A 21,578-nucleotide genomic window follows, 5' to 3' on the forward strand; every position below is an offset into this window, starting at 1 on the left:
CAATGAACCGTCACACACTGCAGGAATGTTGCTCTTGGTATTTTGGCCCATTCCCGGCGAAAACGATTGCTTGAGGTGATCGACACTTGGTATTTTTAGTGCCAACCTTGCTTTCCAGGATACTCCAGACACAATAGTCTAACGGATGGTATCCGGAGATTTCGGTGGTCATTGTGCGCTGGAAATAAAGCGAGAAACCTCATTTTGTAACCATTATTGGGTGGCACGTTGCTGAGTGCGATGGTGCTGAGTCCTGTTGAATGTCCAAGGTCTGCGGTCAAAATGTTTGCATGCCCAAGGCTACGAACAGAGAGCGACCATCAGCTGTTTTGGCGGCCCACTCCATCACCTTGGCCGGCGTTTGAGTTCTGGTGGCCACCGAAAGTGCACATTTTCAGCTGACCTCTTTGGCAAGTAACACGATATTTTATTTTTTTTGTTTTTGTTTACAAAACTGCTGGACAACGAATGTTTTCATTGGAGACGGAGAGAACCAAATTTGGCAGTTCACCACTTTCGGCACAGCAAAGCAGCTCTTTAGCTCTTTTGAGTCTATTTTCTTTCTATTGCGGTGTACGTTCTTGCACTTTTCAGTATTTGCCGAATGGAATACTGCAATATGTTCAGCTCACGAGCCATTTTCCGGCCTCTGCGACGTGGGTTTCGATCAAGTCTCTTCTTACTTTTCGAACCATTTCTGCTGACGTTGCTGTTTTCTTCCTTCCACTTCTTTGACGTCGCGCTATGCTACCAGTATGACGGTAAACGATTTATAACATTTAAATGAGTGCTCTAAAGATAGCCACTTGTGGTTTTCCATCACTCCATCACGAATAACTTTTTTCTGGAAAATTCTCACCAAAATGCTTTTGTACGCTTGTAAACAATATAATGAGCTGTCACTGGAATAATTTTAACCGCTGTCCGACAGCTGTGGCAGTGACAGTGGCTTAGAAATGACAGCAGTCTTAAGTTGATTGCCGTTTTTTCATCTCACCCTGTATATACGGTACAATTGATATTGCGTGAACAGATAGTGCTTCAAATTAGAAATTTGTTATTCGGATCGCTGTTCATTTGTATCTTGGACATATGGAGGTGGTTTCGGAAATGTGGACTATATTGTGATTGGTGAATTTGATATTTAGATTAATGATTGTATCTGTGTTTGAATGGTGGATTGAAAATGAGTCCTATATTGGTACGAAAAATACTAAATGGTACTAAATTTGGTAAAAATTGTAAAAATCCTCATTTTTTTATTGGGGTCTCTGTTGATATATGGAGGTGGTTTTGGAAATGTATACTGTAATTGTTCGAAAAGTACTAAATGGTACTAAATTTGGTATTAGGTGAAAATTTTGATTTTGAAATTTGATATTGAGGTCTATGTTAGTATCTGGGATTGAGATCTGGTGGTAGTTTTGCCAAAGCGTACTATAATTGTTCGAAAAGTACAAAATTGAACTAAATTTGGTTTTAGGTGAAGGGATAGAGCTAAAAACGTGAAATTTAATTTCTATAACTGTAGGTATCTGGGATTGAGAAATGGAACGGTTTTTCAAAGGTGTACTAAAATGACATGAAAAGTGCTAATATTATCAAATTTGGTATTGAGTGAATGTATAGTGTTGGAATCCCGAAATTTGATATGAGGTCTCTGTTGGTATCTGGGATTGAGATATGGATGTGATTTTGGAAATATGTGCTATAACTGTTCGAAAATAACTAAATAGCACTAAATTTGGTATTGGGCGAAGGGTATAGCTGAAATCTTGAATTTTGGTGTAGATGTCACAGTTGCTGTCTCTGGCTTTGGAAATGCGGACTATAATGCTCAGTGGTACTAAATTGGATATTGGGTGAAGGGACAAAGCTGGAATTCCGAAATTGATATTGAGGTCACTTTTGGTTTCTAGGGCTTACATATGGAGATGTTGAATAGTTATGGACCGTTAAATTGGATGTGTGTCCATTGTGAAAATTATACGAAAATTACTAAATGTTACTAAATTTGGTATTAGACGAAGGGCAAGAGCTGTATTTTGAAATTTGATGTTAAGGTCGCTATTGGTTTCTGGGTCTTACATATGATATTTAAAATAGCTATGGACAAAAAAAAATAGATGTGGGTCCATTGTGAAATTGTTTTACTAATATCCTCTTCGGTAAACTTCAAAATGAAAAATGTTGAAGGCTTTTGGTGTACAAGGTTAGCATTTTCATATTATTCTTTCCGAAAAAAAAAAAAAATTGGGTAATAAAATAAAACCGCGAAAGTCTGAAAATTTAGTACGATGTATGAAGGTATGATTAAGAAATTTTTTCAAAATCAACAAATTGTGCATTTTGAGTACTAAAAAGGCCTAACACGAACTGTTGGAACGAATCTAACATTTTAAGTTGGACTTTTTGCTGACGAAGCACCGGGCAATTGCCAGTTTGAAATATTTTGTAAACCTCAAACCTTGTGCTGAATATTTTAGTATCAAAATATTTTATAAGCATTTATTGGATGTGTCACTCTTTGTACCTTATCTGTTCCTCATAATTATTTCCTTAAATTACTATATATTCCTATGTAAAATATTAATTAACAATTTCTTATCCATCATTTCTTTTCAGGTAAGTTCCATTAGCATTAACTTATCATTCTACCACAGAAACGTAAGTAAATTTCAAAAATCCCCTTAAAATAATGTGATAGAAAATCAATTGCAATTTTCACACAAACGTCAAGTTCTATTTACACATCCTACTCAGCAGCAGGTTAAATCCTATTTTGCGTAACAGGAAGGAATGTGGATGAAATGGGATCCTTTTTGTTTAATTTTTACTACCACCAATTTCATTAGGCCATCTCCCACATAACGAAAAATAAATGTCTTTTGATTTCCTTTTGAATAAGGAAGGAACCATACAATTTAAGAAAAGGAAATTTACCTAACCTTTTTACTACCTCCAATAGACAAAAAAGATCGCCCGCCACACATTCATAAATACAGCTGGCCCAGGAAACCAACCATTAGCGACAGTGTGCAATTTCCAAGGAAACATTTATATCCCATCGATGAATGGTTGGCTGAATGACTCGATGAAAGTCGGGAATCGGGGGACATACAACAATTTCACCAAATCAATATTTAATGACTTTCAAAGTGTTATGACTCATTTTTTTCTTTTGGGTTTTATGATTTTCGGGAAGAAAATGTTGCAGTATTACGGCGTTATTATGATGGCTGAGCGTCTGTCCGACTGCCAAACTATTTGTGTTTGAATGTTTTGTTGTTGTTGGTTTATCACTCCTTTTTAATTAACTTCCTATTTGTACAAATTTGTGTGTGTGTCTCCCACACAAACACCTGGTTGAGGTGTTGTTTTTGGGCACAACAAACAGCGGACCAACGACGCAAAACAAGTCAACACACCTCTCTCTGGCTCACAGCGACATCAATGCCAAATGATTTACAATTTGAACATGGCTTTTATGTAAAACAGACTAACGACGCCAATTTGTCTAGCCGGATTGTATGACAAATATTAGCAACATATTTGGTCGTTGTCGGATCGGAATGTTGCACAGTGTTTCTTTTAATATGACAGTATTAGATGACGGTGGACCGATACTGCCCATTTCCAAACTCGACATAAATATGATAGTAATATTAAGATGTACCAAGTTTGGACGAAATCGAACGAAACCTAGGGTCTAAATTTTGATCCAACCACAGTCACCAACGGCGACATCTATATCAAATTTCAGCTCTCTTTTTTCACCCAATACCAAATTTATTACTATCCAGTACATTTCGTATTTCGTACACATTCCCGAGACACCTCTACAATTTTAAACACAGACACCAACAGTGATATCTTTATCAAATTTCAGGATTCCAGCTCCAAATTTAGTACTTTAGTACTATCCATTCTCCCAATACCAAATTTAGTACTTTTCGTTCAATTGTAGTGCACATTTCCAAAACCGCCTCCACATCTTAATCGCAGATACCAACAGAGACCTCAATATCAAATTAAGGGATTCCAGGTCTATCGCTTCACACAATACCAAATTTAGTATCATTTTGCACTATCCCTTCACTCAATAACCAATTTCGAAGAATTTCCATTGCCACCACAGATGCCAACAGAGACCTTAATATCAAATTAAGGGATTCCAGGTCTATCCCTTCACCCAATACCCAATTTAGAACCACTTAGTACTTTTCGAACAATTATAGCAAACATTTCCGTTGTCACCTCCATATTTTAACCACAGACACCAAATGTGTAATCTATATCACACTTCAGGCTTTTAGCTCTCTCCTTTCACCCAGTTTAATTTAGTACTATTTAGTACTTTTCGTACAAATATAGGAGACATTTTCAAAACCACTTCCACCTCTTTACTACAGACACCAATGTGACAACTATATCAAATTTCAGGACCAATACCAAATTTGATACTATTAGGTATATTTCGTACAATTATAGTACACATTTCCAAAACCACTTACATATCACAATTCTAGATATCAACAGAGACCTCAATATAAAAATTGAAGATTCCAAACCTATCCCTTCACCAAGCACCAAATTTAGTACCATTTGGTACTTTTCGTTTCAGGGCTGTTCTCTCACCCAATATTAAATTTAGTATTATTTAGTACTTTTCGCACAATTTTAGAACACATTTACAAACCACCTCCTTTTCGTAATTCAAATGCCAACAGAGACCTCAGTATCAAATTTCAGGATTCCAGCTCTATCCCTTCACCCAAACCAAATTTTGGTACCATTTAGTTCATTTTGTACAATGTAGGACACATTTCCAAACCACCGCAAAACCTCAAACACAAATACAAGCAATAATCTAAATGTCCAGTTTCAAAATTGTATCTCTATCCCTTCACCTAACACCAAATTTGGTACAATTAAGTACTTTTCGTACAATTATAGTAAACTTTTTCATAACCACTTCCATATCTTGACCATTTATACATATTGAATAATTATAGTACACATTTCCACAACCACCTCCAGGTTACACATGAACAGCCATCCTAATTTCGGATTTCAGATTTCAAGCACTATCTCTTTATCCAATACCAAATTTGACCAAATAAAGTACTATATAGTACATTTCGTGCACTTGTAGTACACATTTCCAAAACCACATCTTTATCTCAAATCAACCATCAACAGGGACCTGAATACAAAATTTAAAAATGCCAATTTCATCCGTTCACCCTAAAGCAAACTGTTTAAAATTTAGTACCATTTAGTACAGAGTGCATAAATAGTACTCATTTCCAAAACCGCCTTCATATATCAAACTTACTTACTACAGACACCAACAGCGACATCTATACCAAATTTCATGATTTTATTTCTATCCCTTCACGAAATACCAAATTATGTAGTAATTAGTACTTTTCGTACAATTATATTACACATTTCCACAACCAGAGAGAGTTCTTAACCTCAGACATCTCAATCCCAAACAGAGACCTTTAGATCAAATTTGGGGATTCCAGACCTATTTATTCACTAAACACAACATTTCGTACCATTTGGTACTTTTTGAACAGTTATAGTACACATTTCCAAACCACCTCAAAGTCTATTATACTACTCAGTACTTTCGTTCAAACTTCACATGAACAGCGACCCTAATTTCAGATTTCAAACAACATCCAATACCAATTTGCACCAAATTCAGGGTGAGATAAAAAAACTGCAACAAAGTCAAACGCCATCATTGTTACATTTTTGTAATTTCATTGAATGAAAGCAAAAAATGTCGGAAATAGCTTCAAATTTTAGAATAAGTTTAGATTTGTTCGAATTAATCACCTTTGGCACGAATTATGACCTTCAAACGGCCAATGAAACCGTCACACGCTGCCCGAATGTTGCTCTGCGATAATTTGGCCCATTTCCGGCGAAGCACTTGCTTGAGGTGATCGACACTTTGGTATTTTTTTCAAAATACTCCAGACACAATAGTCCAACGGATTGGTATTCGGAGATTTTGGTGGCCATTTTGCGTCGGAAATGAAGCGAGGAACCTAATTTTGTAAACTATTCTTGGGCGGCGCATGCTATGTGCAAATAAATATTTGCGCCCAAGGCTTTAATACACCCTACAGAATATTTTGGCGATAATATTCGGCATTTATTCTGATGCCACGGTCGATTAATACGAGCGGAGAGCGACCATCGGCTGTTATCAATGGCTCAATGGCTTTACCCCGAGCTCATTTTTCAATATTTGCCGTATGGAATATTGCGATATGTTCAGCTCATGAGCCATTTTTTGGCGGGTTTCGATTAAGTCGCTTCTTTACTTTTCGAACCATTTCTGCTGATGTTGCTGTTTTTTTTCCGTCCACTTCTTTGACGTCGGGCTACGCTACCAGCATCACGGTAACGATAGATGATACGATACACAAAAGATTTATTTACATTTAAATGCTGGAGTTCTCCAACGATAGCCACTTGCTGTTTTCCAGCCAAATATAATGAATTCCATCACTATTTTTCTGGAAAATCCTCACCAAAATGCTTTTGTGCGCTTGTAAACAATATAATGAGCTGTCACTGGAATAACTTTTACAGCTGTCGGACGAGTGGCTTAGAAATGACTGCAGTCTGTAGTTGGTTGCAGTTTTTTCATCTCACCCTGCATAATGTATGGGGTCTACGACGAATATTAGGGATATAACAAACATAATGATAAAGTTAACATACTCTCCTTTTCAAGGTGGAGGGTATAAATATATCCAGAGTGTCCTCTTCAAAGAAATTATCCACAATAGCAACATACTTATGACAGCTAGCGAAATAATTTTAATAAACCTCGTAGGAAACATTTTCCCTATCAGACTTATGAAGTAATTCACTTTTCCATACACCCACAATGGTTGCATGCATGATCGGTTCACACATATATTTCATACCACAACGTTTAGGACGACCATGTCTGTCGGTTGATCGGCATGTTTGTTATACTGTGGCTTACTGCCTTTGGGTAACACCTCCCCAGCTCTTTGGTAACAATGGTGACTAGCCGCAGTCATTTATGACCACATTTATGCAATCCAATCAAATTATATGCTCATTAAATGAAAATCTCGGGTTCAGCATCCCAGTCATCTGACCAACAATGCAACTGGCAAACGTTTTCTTACCACATTTTTTATTGGCCACCCAAACCAAAGAGCCGCCGTCGCCGCCATGAGACGTGATAGTTGCAGTCGGTCGTTCGGTCACACCATCTAATACAGACATTCAGGCAGACAAAATTGCCCAGCTGCATGCAACAACAACATCAACAATAAATTGTTGGTGGGCATGATGATGATTACCTGTTTGTCGCACAAAGTTGAGACGATGAGGGTGACGATGATGCTGGTGGTGGCGGCGTGATAGTTGCAATTATTGTTGGTGTTGTTGTTGTGGTTTGCTCAGTCATACGACGCGCCTAATGATCTTTAACCTGCAAAATTGCTCTATACGCACGAATATGAAATTTGCCTTTTTCGCATGCCTACTCTCTCGTGGAAACAGAGAAATTTTCCATGAAACTTGCAATGGGAGTTACCTTTAGGTAAAATGCCTAACTAATTACATGTTTTTTTTATATTTTGTATGGCAGCGGTGACAATCTTTTTACATTAGTTTTTATTTAGGTCTTAATTTGTAAAAAAACATAGAAAATTACTTAATTATCAGTTAAATGACATAAAAAAGGGTCAGAAGATACTAACCAGGTCCCATCCAAAAACCCAAAATATTGGAAAAAAAAAAAATAATTTCTTTTTAATGAGATTTGCGAGAACACCTAAGAAATTTTTTTATTACTCCTAAATTGTCTGTGAATTATTTAGATGCACGATTTGGGCACTTTTGCTGCTGTGTTTAAGAACAAAGGATGCAGAACGTAACTTTTCGATTTAAACGTTCCTATATAGGTGAGTCTTAATTTGTTCTTTTACGAAAAAACTAGCCGCTGTCTTAAGGAAGTAAAAAACTTGTTCTATGTTTTTATATCCTACACCACATACGGGTGAGAAAAAAGAAACTGCAACAAATTCAAAGCCATAATTTTTACATTTTTTTAAACCCTCCACCATACTATGGTCGCTCCGTTTGCAACTCCTCGAAATACTCATGTCAGACACAACAAAGTATATATATTCTTGATCAGCGTAAAATTCTAAGTCGATTTAGCGATGTCGGTCTGTCTGTTGTAATCTTTCGAACGAATTGAGATAGAAGGCTAAAATTTTGCACACATGTTTATTTTTCAAGAAGGCAGGTTAAGTTAGTAAATGGGCCAGGTAGGTCCACGTTTTCATATAGCTGCCATTTAACAGTACCTCCCGATATTCGGTATTTTGATGATGATGATAGCGACATTATTCACCGGAATTGTTTAAAATTGGTATTTGAAGTTCGAAATGGATACTACAGCCTAAGACAGAAAATTTTCTGTTCAGGTCGAGGTCTTCGTATAGCCCCCATATAACGGTACCTCCCTATATTCGGGTTTAGATGCAATACCCACCGAAATTGTTTGAGGTGTCGTATTTGGAGTTCATAATGGATGCTACAGCCTATGACAGAAAATTGTCTATGCAGGTCGAGGTCTTCGTATAGGCCCCATGTACCAGTACCTCCCTATATTCGGGTTTAGATGCAATACCTACCGAAATTGTTTGAGGTGTCGTATTTGGAGTTCATAATGGATGCTACAGCCTATGACAGCAAATTGTCTATGCTGTTCCAGGTGTTCGTACAGCTCCGATATAACGGTACCTCCCTATATTCGATATTTTGATGATTTTAGCTACATTATTCACCGTTTATTTCAAGTTTCGAATTTGATTTTCGTAACGACTTATGACAAACAATGCCTACGGCTATATTTTTAAAATTTTAACAGAATTTTTTAAGGATTTTAATTCCAAATTCATTCCATATGGTGGAGGGTATTCAAAGTTCGGCCCGGCCGAACTTACTGCTTTTTAACTTGTTTAATTTTATAGAATGAAAGAAAAAATGTCGGAATTAGCATCAAATTTTAGAATAAGCTTAGATTTCTTCAAATTGATTACCTTTGGCACGAATTATGGCCTGCAAACGGCCAATGAAAGCGTCACACGCTGACCGAATGTTGCTCTGCGGTATTTTGGCCCATTCCCGGCGAAGCGCTTGCTTGAAGTGATCGACAATTTGGTATTTTTTAGTGCCAACCTTGCTTTCCAAAATACTCCAGACACAATAGTTCAACGGACTGGTATCCGGAGATTTTGGTGGCCATTGTGCACTGGAAATGAAGCGAGGAACCTAATTTTATAACCATTCTTGGGTGACATAAATCGCGTGCCCAAGACTTTAATACACCCTCCAGAATATTTTCGGAAAATACTAAATTTTTTGGAAAATACTAAAATGTGCGTGAGATACCAGATATAGTGGACCGAGGGCTGATGTCTAAACCAATGTTGTGAACACTGCAGCTAATCCATTTATTTGGATAGCATAAGATGTTACGCTTCCAAACATATGTATATTTTAGTCGAGACCACATCATTAACAATCGAACGTGATTTAAAGCAATTTTCTCAAGTTTTGAATACGAAAAAAACCCAATCCAAAAAAGAAAAAAATTAAATAAACGTTTTAATCTGCTAACATGGCATTTCTCCAGTGTCTACCGATGTATGTAGGTACGTACGTACGTACTATTTTGGAAGAGGTCAGAAGACATTGAGGTTTTTCTGTCTTTATTTCTTTTTGCTTTAAAATTTGTACCATTTATTGTTATTTTCGGCTACCGCAGCGTAGCGTCCGTCACCCGAACAGTTTATATGTTGTGCACGAAGTTGCGATCATGTGCTATCTTTGGTGCTCGCATTCCATCATCGATCGGCATAATCATGTGCGGCCCATAGATTTGTTTCTTCAAGCACGTACAGCTTGAATTGGTATGGGTGTACCTCGAAACGACGAACGAAATGCTAAAACATGCGGCGTGTCTGTGTCGACAAAATGAAACAACAAATCACTTTCACCCAAAATACACAAAAAAAAAAAACTAAAGAAAAACAAACGAAAAAGTTGTAAGAAAAACATGAATGAATCAATGGGAGGGAGGTAGGTGATCGTTGTTGTTAATCTAGTGATTGTCTATGGAATAACCCAGGGACAAGGAAACAAGGAACAAGAAACAAAACTTACCAGCAGTGGGTTTACTTTTGTTGAAATAGCATTCAATCAATACAGTGAGAGCGAGGGAATCTAAGTATACACTTCATCATACCCAGTGAGAAAATGGAGAAGATATCATATTAAAACTATAATTGTTCACATACACATTCTGAGTCGATTTATGCACGTCCGCCAGTCTGTCTGCCCATGTATTTTTGTAAACAAAGTACAGCTCGCATTTATTGCCCGATCCAGATGAAATTTTGCACATATCATATGTTTGGCCCAAGGACGAACTCTATTGAAATTGGAGATAATCGGTAAAAATTTAGATATAGCTCCCATATATATCTCCGTCTGATTTGCATTTTACTGTGCGCCAAACGTGTAATATCAGCCCGAATAGTATGGAATTTTGCATATACAACCAAATTATGCCTTAAAATAAGTATGCTAAATTTGATCGAAATCAGTTCAGATATAGCTAAAGCTCCCATATATATTGTTTATCCGATTTGTTATTTTTGTCCTCCGCAGCCGTAATATGCACTCTGTAACTACAATATTTGGGTTCAATTTCAGAAATATATTTGCTAAATTTTATTGGGATCGGATAAGATTTGGATGTAGCTTCGATATAACTTCGTCCGATTTACTTTTTATTGTGCACCAAACGTCTAATATTTATCCAAATGGGATGGAATTCGGCATATACGACCGAATTGAGTCTAGACGCTATTATGTCAAATTTGGTGAAGATCGGTTCAGATATAGCTATAGCTCCCATATATATTGTTCATCTGATTTGTTATGTTTGTTACCCACAGCCGTAATATGCACTCCGTAACAACGATATTCAGGGAAATATATCAAATACAGCTCACAAATATCTTTGCAAAATTTTATCGAGATCGGTTCAGATTTGGATATAGCTCCCATATATATCTTCGTTCCGATTTCATGTTAATTGTGCACCAAATGGGCAATGCAAGTCCGAATTTAAAAGATACAAATGCTTCGGCATATTTAGTCTTTTGAACTTTAAATTATAATTATAATCATAGAGTGTATGATTGAATTCTCCCGTAAAAACTTTTAATTGTTATGCGGAGCTCTACTAAATAAGCAAAGTGGTGTAGTCGGCCCCCGCCCGACTTAAAGACTTTCTTTAATAGTTTTAGTACTCAAAATGAACAATTTGTTTATTATTTCATGGGCAAAACAAAGCTGCAGAAATGATAATTGAAAAATTAATGGCCTTTGCATCAAAAAGTCTTCAAACCCTTTCGTTTTGAAGTTTACTGAAGAACATATTAGTTAAACCGTTGCACAATGGCTCCGTATCATTTCAAGGTTTCCATATTTAAACCCTAGAAACCAGCGGTGAACTTAATACAAATTTCAGTCCATTCCAACACCCAACGGCATATTTTGTGGCAATTTGCATAGTACGAATTTTCCAAACCACCTCCTTCATTTAAAATCAAATTTAGTAACATTTAGTACTTCTCCTATAATTTTAGTACTCATTTGCAAAATCGTGCCACATTTCAATCCCAGGCTTCTATAGTTATCGCAATATAAAACTTCACGTTTTCCGGGATAGACCAGAATACCAAATTAAGTTCAATTTTTTTGATTGGCAACACCACTACCAGATCTCAATCCCAGATACCAACAGAAACCTCAATATCAAATTTCAGAATTTTATCTCTGTCCCTTCGGCTAATATCTAATTTAGTACCTTTCGAACAATTATAGTACACATTTCCAAAACCACCTCCATATCTCAATCTCAAATATCAACAGAGACCGCAATATCGAATTTCAGGATTCCCGCACCATACCTTCACACCATACCTAATTTTGTACCATTTAGTACTTCTCGTACGAATAAAGAACGCTTTACCCAACAACCTTCATTCATAAATCAGTACAAATGTAGTACACATTTCCAAAACAACGTCCATATCTTAACCACACACCCACACAGTGACATCTATTCCGGATTTCTGCTCTATTCCTTCACCCAATACCCAATTTAGTACATCTTAGACTTTTCGTATAATTAGAGTACACATTTCTGAAACCATCTGCATATCTCAATCCCAGATACCAACAGGGATTCCAGCCCTACCCATTGATTGAATACCAAATTTAGTACCATTCAGTACATTTCATACTTTCGTTATAGTACACATATCCGAAACCATCTCCATATGTCCTGGCCACACATGAATAGCAACCCTAATACCCAATTTATGATTTCAAGCACTCTCTTTTTCTTTCTCTTTACCCAATACCAAATTGTATCAAATATAGTACCATTAAGTACTTTTCGTGTACTTGTAGTACACATTTCTAATTTATATTTACATTTTTCAAATTTAGTATCATTTAGTATCAGTTCGCTCACTTAGTACACTTTTCCCAAACCACCTGTATAGATAAAACTTTCTTTCAAAACTTGATTCTAATACCAAATTTTAAGTTTTTAACTCTATCCGTTCACATAATAACAACTGGTACCACTTTGGAAGTTTGGTACCATTTTAGAATTTTTCGTAACTTTTAAGTTCGAATTTCCAAAAACCCTTTGGTATATCTATTTCGCACTTTCTTTCTTTTTTCATTTTTTAAAATTTTGTTTATCCAATACAATGAATTTTATAATTTTTAGTACAATTTCGAACTTTTCTTGCCCTTTTAGAACGAATTTCCAGAAACCCAGCCTTATCACATTTGTAACGATTATTTCGATAAGTTGCGAATGGAATGAAAAAATAAAAACTTAAAATATCCTTCATTACATATTGAAGGGTATAGAAACCATACAGGGAGGATTATATTACAAAATTTACAATGACAATGATTATTTTTCCAAGGATGCTGATTTGTTTGTTGTTTATTTCATCCGATTTGCTTTATCTGATTTTCTGAAAGAAATCTTCTTATTTTACGTCAAAGAATGCATCGTTGATTACGTTTTATGTTTCTCTTCAAAAAAAAAAGTCAGCACAATGTCTGGCGGTTTATCTGTCTACAAAGCCATGCGTTTGTGCCCTCGAAGAAACTCCAGTCTAGTCTTTGTAAGATCGTCGCACATTTATCCTTAGCGGCAAACAGAAAAATTCTGTCATTAGCATATCTGGTAACGAGTTTAAAGAGTGGGATGTCAGTATTTCACTTTCGTTTATGTTCCGCGGCGTTGACAACAATATGTGGGGAATTTTGTAGAAGGAGGTTTGTCGGTCTGTAGCATGATGCTGTAATGAATCAATGATTAAAAAAAAAACTATAATAAAAACGGTTTGGGGCGCAACGAAGTTCCTACGTATTTCTCTATATTCTTCAAGATGTGATATTGAGTATTATAAGTTTCTTATTTGGTTTGTAACACCTCGACTTAACTCTTTAAGAGTTCATAATGTATGCATTAAAAAACAAGAAAAATGGGTTAATATATATCTATATGTACCTATGAAAGAGTAGTGAAATAGCTGACTGAGAATCAACGTCCAGACGAATCGGCTGAAGCCAGAATTTTTAAATTTTGCACGAGGGTCAGTCACGACATGCCTTGAGTTTCTAGAAAATTGAATACTTTGTATTGGACAAGCGGAATGACCTAGAACTTTGAAGTTTGGAATGGGATTCACTGATGGAGTGCAGGATAAATGTACCAAATGCCAACTTTAAGGTTACGAAAAGTTCTAAAATGGTACTAGTCTTCTAAAATTGTACCATTTGGTAGTATATATGAACGGATAGAGCTAAGAACTTGAAATTTGTTTTCAGAATCAGGGTTGGAAAGTACGTTTGATATGTGAAGGTGGTATATAGAAATGTATACTCAGTGTGTGAACTTACTAAGTGGTACTAAATTTAGAAGAGTTTGGTGTGGGGAGAACGGATGAAGCTGGAACATTGATATACAGTTTTGGGGCCCCTGTTGGTGGTTGGTTTGTGATAAAGAGCTGAAAGGTGGAGGCGAAAATGTATACTACAAGTGGTCGCTGTTCATGTGCAGACTGGACATATGGAGGTGGTTTCGGAAATGTGTACTATAATTTTACGAAAAGTACTGAATGACACTAAATTTGTTTTGAGTGAAGGTATTGCTAGAAACCGCAAATTTGATATAGAGGTCTCTGTTGGTATTTGGGATTGAGATATGGTATATTACAAATGTACGAAAAGTACTAAATGGTACTAAATTTGGTATTGAGTGAAGGAATAGAGCTGAGGAATAGAGGAAATATATATTCAGTCTGTGAACTTACTAAGTGGTACTAAATTTAGAAGAGTTTGGTTTGGGGAGAATAGATGAAGCTGGAACCTTGATATACTGTTTTGGGACCCCTGTTGGTGGTTGGTTTGTGATAAAGTTGGTTTCGGAAATGTGTACTATAATTTTACGAAAATTTTACGCAAATTTGATATGGAGGTTTCTATTGGTATTTGGGATTGAGATGGTATTGAAATGGTACTAAATTTGGTATTGAGTGAAGGAATAGAACTGTAATCCTGAAATTTGATATGGATATCACTGTTGGTGTATGTGGTTGAGAGAAGTACAAGGTTTTGGATATACGTGGTATAGTTGTACTAAATGGTACTAAATTTGGTAATGGGGGAAATTATGAAGCTCAAATTTGATATTGAGGAGTCAGTTGGTATTTGGAATTGAGATATGAAGGTGGATTGGAAATACCTGCTATATTTGTACGAAAAGTAATAAATGGCAATAAGTTTAGTATTGGGTGAACGAATTGGATTTGGGTTCTAAAATTTGATATTAAGGTCCCTGTTGATATCTGGAATTGAGATGGTTGAGTTGTTCCTGAAATGTGTACTGTAATTGTACGACAAGTACAAATTGGTGCTAAATTACGTATTGGATGAAGGAATATAACTGGAATCCCACATTTGATATTGAAGGTATCTGTTCGTATCTGGTGTTGAGATCTGGTGGTGGTTTTCCAAATACGTACTAAAATTGTTCGAAAAGTACTTAATGGTACTCATTTTGGATCGCTGCTGGTGTGAAGGATAGGGAGATATCGATTGTTTTGGATATGGGTACTAAGTCTTACTAAATTTGGTATTGGGTGAAGGGATAGAACTGAAATTCCAAATTTTGATATTGAGGTCACTGTTGAACACAACTGTTCATTTTGAACATAAAAATTGGATGTGGGTCCTTTGTGCAATGGTTTTACTAATATCCTCCTCGATGAACTTTAAAATGAAATTTTTTGAGACTTTTTGGTGTAAAAGGTAGCATTTTTCCATTATTCCTTCCGAAAAAGAAAAAACGGGAATAACATGCAAAACCTTAAATATCTGAAGTTTTAAAGTTTTTCTTAAAAGATTGAGTCAATCTGAACAAATTGTGCATTTTGATTAATAAAAAAAACTAACACGAACTTTTTGAACGAATCTAAAATATTATGGTGGACTTTTCCGGGTACTTGCTAGTATATATTTATAAGTTAAGTACGAAAAATCAACCCCAAATATGTTAAAATTGATCGAAATCGTTTCAGATTCATTTTTCTATTTTTGAACATAACCAGAGTTGTATAGGGCATATAATTGTCGACCCGCCCATCTTTGATGTTTTACTTACATTTGTTTCTTTTAATTTTTTTACCAAATCATTTTATCACGGTTTTACACATTTCCATTTCGTTGACCTATCTTCATTCGACGTCTCCAACAGACGTGTGGTTTATTACAACAATTGTGTAGTACTTCTTCATTAGCATGGCCCGAATAAATCGCACGCACAACGTTTAGAGTCTGCAGCTGTTTTACAAATGAAAAAAAAAACTAAATTAAAAAACAGCTTTGTTACATTTCCATGGCAATAAACACACAGATCTGTTGATATTTACAATACATCATCCCAAACACTGCGAAGTGATATAGAGGAGATTTAAAAAAAATGATTTTAATTTTTTTTTTTCATTTACATACAGATTGGCATTGTAACATTTGCGTTTGTTGCCTATAGCTAGCCAACTTCATACCAAACCCAAATGCTGGGAGTGTGAAAATTTTTGAAATGTATTTTCTCAAGGAAGGAGTGCTAAAGTGAGCTATGGATGTTTATGGAGATTTTTTTCTTTTTGTGTGTTTGAGTTATTTTTCTGTTTTGTTTTCCTGGAAATTTAATTAAATTTGCATGGTGTTTCAATATTCATAACTTGTTCTATATAATCCTGTAAATTTGAAAGTATTAAGTCTAACATCCAAATGAGACGGATTCGGCAATTTCCACATACCCTATATTGTGTCCTCCTTTACATATCATGGCCCGCATACTTTCCCTTCATCATTACAACAACAGAAAAGGTTGTTCATTGCATTTATTGTACAACAGAATTTATTAATAAAACCATCTGTCAATATGAATAATTATCAGCGGTGAAAATATAAAAATACCGCAAAAAAAACTGCTGGCATCACTAGACAAAGTTTTTCTGCCCATAAAGCATCCATGCATCCAACTACCTACACGCATTTAAAACGCTTGTGCAATTACTTGTATGAACCGGGACAACTTCAAGATCTTGGTAAAAAAAAAAACGTTGAGTTAAGACCACCACGTGCGCTCATAGTTTGTTGGGCTGGCAGACAGACAGACCGACGTACAGACAATTGAATCTTAAAAGATCTGGATTGGTTTACAAGCGACTGCATATTTAGAAACGAAGAAGCAACGGCGGATAACAACAAATCATGGTTTGCTGCTCCTTTGGTGAGGCGCGAAACTGGTTTATTAGCTCATTCATGGAACATTGCAGACTTCTTTGTAACTTGGTCTAAGGCAGTTTCAGTTGGCAAGGGATCATCACAAAAGAGTAACATGGGCTGAAAATCAAGGGCCGAAATGGACTGCCTAATAAGCTATATCTATATAGGGAGGTTGCAAATTATCAGTCGTTTTGCCGACAATTATAAACCCTCAGCATATTACCGTAAGGGCTATTGGGTCTATACTCCTCCAAACGAAACGGATTTCGTTTAGGAAATTTACAATTAAATAAAATTATTAAATTTTACCATTTAGCAATGAGATCCAAATATTGCTGGCAAAAGCCAAAGAGAAAACAAGTTAAAAAGCAGCAAGTTCGGCCTGACCGAACTTTGAAAACCCTCCACCATTTGGAAGGAATTTGAAAATTTTCAAAAAATAAAATCCTTAAAATTTTAAAAATACCGAATATAACCGTTATATTGAGGTCTATACGACGTGAACCTACATAGGCATTGTTTGTCATAAACCTTTACCATATTCAAATTCGAAATTTGAAATAAACGGTGAATAATGTAGCTAAAATCATCATTATATCGGAGCTGTGCGAAGACCTGGACCAGCATAGACAATTTTCTGTCACAGGCTGTAGCATCCATTACGAACTTCAAATACGACATCTCAAACAATTTCGGTGGGATTTGTACCTAAACTTGTCAAAATACCGAATATAGGGAGGTACTGATATATGGGGACTATACGAAGACCTGGACCTGCATAGACAATTTTCGGTCACAGACTGTAGTTCCCATTACAAACTTCAAATACCAAATTTGAAACAATTCGGTGAATAATGTCGCTAAAATCATAAAAATACCGAATATCGGAAGATACCGTTATATGGGGGCTATACGAAGACGGGGACCTGCACAGATAATTTTCTGTCTTAGGCTCCATTTGGAACTTCAAATACCACATTTGAAACAATACCGGTGAATAAATTTGCTAAAATCATCAAATATTCGGCATATCGGGAGGTACCGTTATATGGGGGCTATATGAAAACGTGGACCTACATAGACCATTTACGAACTTAACCTGCCTACTGGAAAAATAAATATGTATGCAAAATTTTAGCCTTCTATCTCAATTCATTCGAAAGATAGCGTGATTACAACAGACAGACAGATAGACGGACATCGCTAAATCTTCTTAGAATTTTTCGCTGATCTACTTTGTTGGGTCTGACGTGAGTATTTCGAGGAGTTAAAAACGGAATGACAAAGTTAATATACCCTCCATAGTATGGTGGAGGGTATAATAAAAGTATAGCACAAATAAAATAGTATCAGTCGGTTTTGCCGACAGATGTATACCCCAGTCTTGAGTTTTGATTATTCAAACTGTTGACCCTTTATGTAGGAGTTTCCGAAGCAGTTGCCCAATATTGACTAAGACCTAAGATTTATATCAATATTACAACCTGCCAGATTTGGACAATATCGACCACTTCCAATACTTTATATGAGATATGTGCAAATTTTTGGAAAATATGGAAATATGCGTGAGTTAACAGATATAGCGGACCGAAATATTCCATTTCCGTACTTCATCTAATACAGAAAAAAATATTGGTATGGGCAAAATTTGAAGGAAATCGAACATTTATATCCATTTTTATGCGAAATCATAGATTTTGATTTCTGGTTAAGAGAAATAATAAGATATAGCAAATTGTATAGGATCGCTGACTTGTTTCGCCAGTTATGACAGATATAAGTATTGGAAATTGTGACCTTATGTGGATGAAGTGACAGAAGGGGTTCGTGGATGTATATCAACTTCACAACATATCTTGTTTTAGCAAAAATGTTTGTTTGTCTGAAATTTGAAGAGAGATGTTTATTTCACGTTTTTTATTTTTCCAAAACCCTTTGTGGAGCAGAAACCAGAAGGAATGGCCCGATCTCTACCATCTTCATAACAGACCTCGAGGTGACAGAAATATAGAGATGTGCCGAGTTTTAATGGAACAGAATGTTATTTTCAAAAAAATTGAACCCCTGTAGGGGAGGCACTAGAAGGAATGGTCCATTCTCTACCGTTTTTATACCCTCCACCAAAAAAAGTATGGAGGGTATATTAAGTTCGTCATTCCGTTTGTAACTCATCGAAATAATCATTTTAGACCCAACAAAGTATATATATTCTTCATCAGCGTAAAATTCTAAGACGATTTAGCCCTGTCCGTCCGTCTGTCCGTCTGTTGTAATCACGCTACAGTCTAAACGAATTAAGAAAGGAAGCTAAAATTTTGCACAGATCTCTCTTTTGTCTGCAGGCAGGTCAAGTTCGAAGATGTGCCATATAGGTCCACGATATCGTATATCCCCAATATAACTGTACCCCCCGATATTCGGTATTTTGATGATGTTAGCCACATTTTCAATGGAATTGTCTTAAAATCCACACAAGTAGTTCCTTGTGAGTACTTTACCCCCTGAGAGAGAATTGTCTGTACAGGTCCACGATATCGTATATCCCCCATATAACGGTATCCCCCGATATTCGGTATTTTGATGATTTTACCCACATTTTTCAACGAAATTGTCGGAAAATCCACACAAGGAGTTACTTGTGGGTACTTTATACCTCGGCAGAGAATTATCTATATAGGTTAACGATATCGTATATCCCCCATATAACGGTACCCCTCGATATTCGGTATTTTTATGATTTTACCCACATTTTTTTATCGGAATTGTCTGAAAATCCACACAAGGAGTTCCTTGTGGGTACTTTATACCTCGACAGAGAATTATCTATATATGTCCACGATATCGTATAGCCCCCATATAACGGTACCCCCGATATTTGGTATTTTTATGATTTTATCCACATTTTCAATGGAATGGTCACAAGGGGTTCTTTGTACACAAGGGGTTCTTTGTGAGCACTTTACCCCCCGACAGAGAACGTATAGCTCCCATATAACGGTACCCCGCGATATTCGGTATTTTGATGATTTTAGCCACATTTACCAATCGTATTGTCTGAAAATCCACACACGGAGTTCTTTGTGAGCACTTTACCTCTGAAACGGAATTGTCTATATAGGTCCACAATATCGTATATCCCCCATATAACGTTACTCCCCTATATTCGGTATTTTGATGATGTTAGCCACTTTTTTCAATGGAATTATCTGAAAATCCACACAAGGAGTTCCTTGTGAGTACTTTACACGCAGACATAGATTTGTCTTTATAGGTCCACAATATCGTATATCCCCCCATATATCGGCACCTTCCTATATTAGATATTTTAAAGATTTTAAAAGAATTTTTAATGGATTTTATTTTTTTGAAAACTTTTTAATTCATTCCAAATGGTGGAGGGTATTCAAAGTTCGGCCCGGCCGAACCTACTGCTTCTTTACTTGTTATAACAGATTCTGTGTTGATAGATATATTCAGATGTACCAAGTCTAAATGGAATCGGATGTTAATTTTTCGTTTTATGAGCTTAATGTATATTCAAAATTTCGACCTTTTGTGGGGGAGGTACCAGAAGGAGTGGACCGATATATTCCATTTTAACACTAGATCTTGGGTTTATAAAAATATTGGAATGCGTGAAATTTATAAGACAATCGGATTCTTACATCACATTTTATAAGAGTTGTAGTTATTTAAAATTGTGAACCCTTGAGGGGAGGTACTTGTTGGAGTGGACCGATATTTTCAATTATCGCACCTGACTTAGCACTGACGCAAATATTAAGATTTGCAAAGTTGGAGCAAAATCGGATTATCGTTTCTCTTTGTGTGCAAAAAATATTTTTTGATAATTTGGACCTTTTGTGGGGGAGGTACCAGAAGAAGTGGACCGATATATTCCATCTTGCCACCAGACCTTGGGTTTATAAAAATATTAGAATGCGTTAAATTTATAAGACAATCCGACTCTTATATCACATTTTATAAGAATTGTAGTTATTCAAAATGTTGACCCTTTGTGGGGAGGTATTTGATGGAGTGAACCGATATTTTCCATTTTCGCACCTGACCTAGCACTAGCGACATTATTAATACTTGCAAAGTTAGAGCAAAATCGGATTATATTTTCTATATTTTTTTTTTTTTGAAAATTTCCTTTTTGTGGGGAAGGCAGCAGAAGGAATCGACCGATATATTTCATTTTAACGCCAGACCTTTCGTTAATAAAAATATTGGTATGTGCGCAATTTGAAGACAATCGGGCTCTTACTTTACATTTTATAATAGTTATAATTATTTAAAATTTTGACCTATTGTGGGGGAGGTCGACATTGTCAATTTTCGCACCTGACCTAGCCCTTATACAAATATGGGGATTAGCAAAGTTGGAGCAAAATCGGATTATTATTTCTCTTTTGGTGCGGAGTTTATTTATTTATTTATTTATTATTATTATTTTTTTTTTTTTTTGAAAATTTTTGGAATGCCAGAAGGACCGACATTGTCCATCTCCGAACTCCATCTAAGTTTTATAATAATGTTACGATGTATAAATTCAGCTACATTCTTATTTTAATCTACTTGATTTTTCTGTTGCCAAT

At 36.0% G+C, this 21,578-nt stretch overlaps 2 protein-coding genes across 2 annotated transcripts in view; one reads left to right on the forward strand and one right to left on the reverse strand.

Moving 5' to 3' along the window:
* Nucleotides 1-7,474, reverse strand: part of LOC131802413 (uncharacterized protein C7orf50 homolog) — a 53,575-nt gene extending 46,101 nt beyond the window's left edge. Inside the window, exon 1 of the mRNA XM_059122603.1 lies at nt 7,368-7,474. Within this exon, the coding sequence (XP_058978586.1) occupies nt 7,368-7,474 (107 nt within the window). The remainder of the gene's footprint in view (nt 1-7,367) is intronic.
* Nucleotides 1-21,578, forward strand: part of LOC101901736 (uncharacterized) — a 167,323-nt gene that overhangs the window by 41,058 nt on the left and 104,687 nt on the right. The window lies entirely within an intron of this gene.

This window comes from Musca domestica, unplaced genomic scaffold (assembly GCF_030504385.1).
Source record: "Musca domestica strain aabys unplaced genomic scaffold, Musca_domestica.polishedcontigs.V.1.1 206, whole genome shotgun sequence".
NCBI classification, from domain to species: domain Eukaryota; kingdom Metazoa; phylum Arthropoda; class Insecta; order Diptera; family Muscidae; genus Musca; species Musca domestica.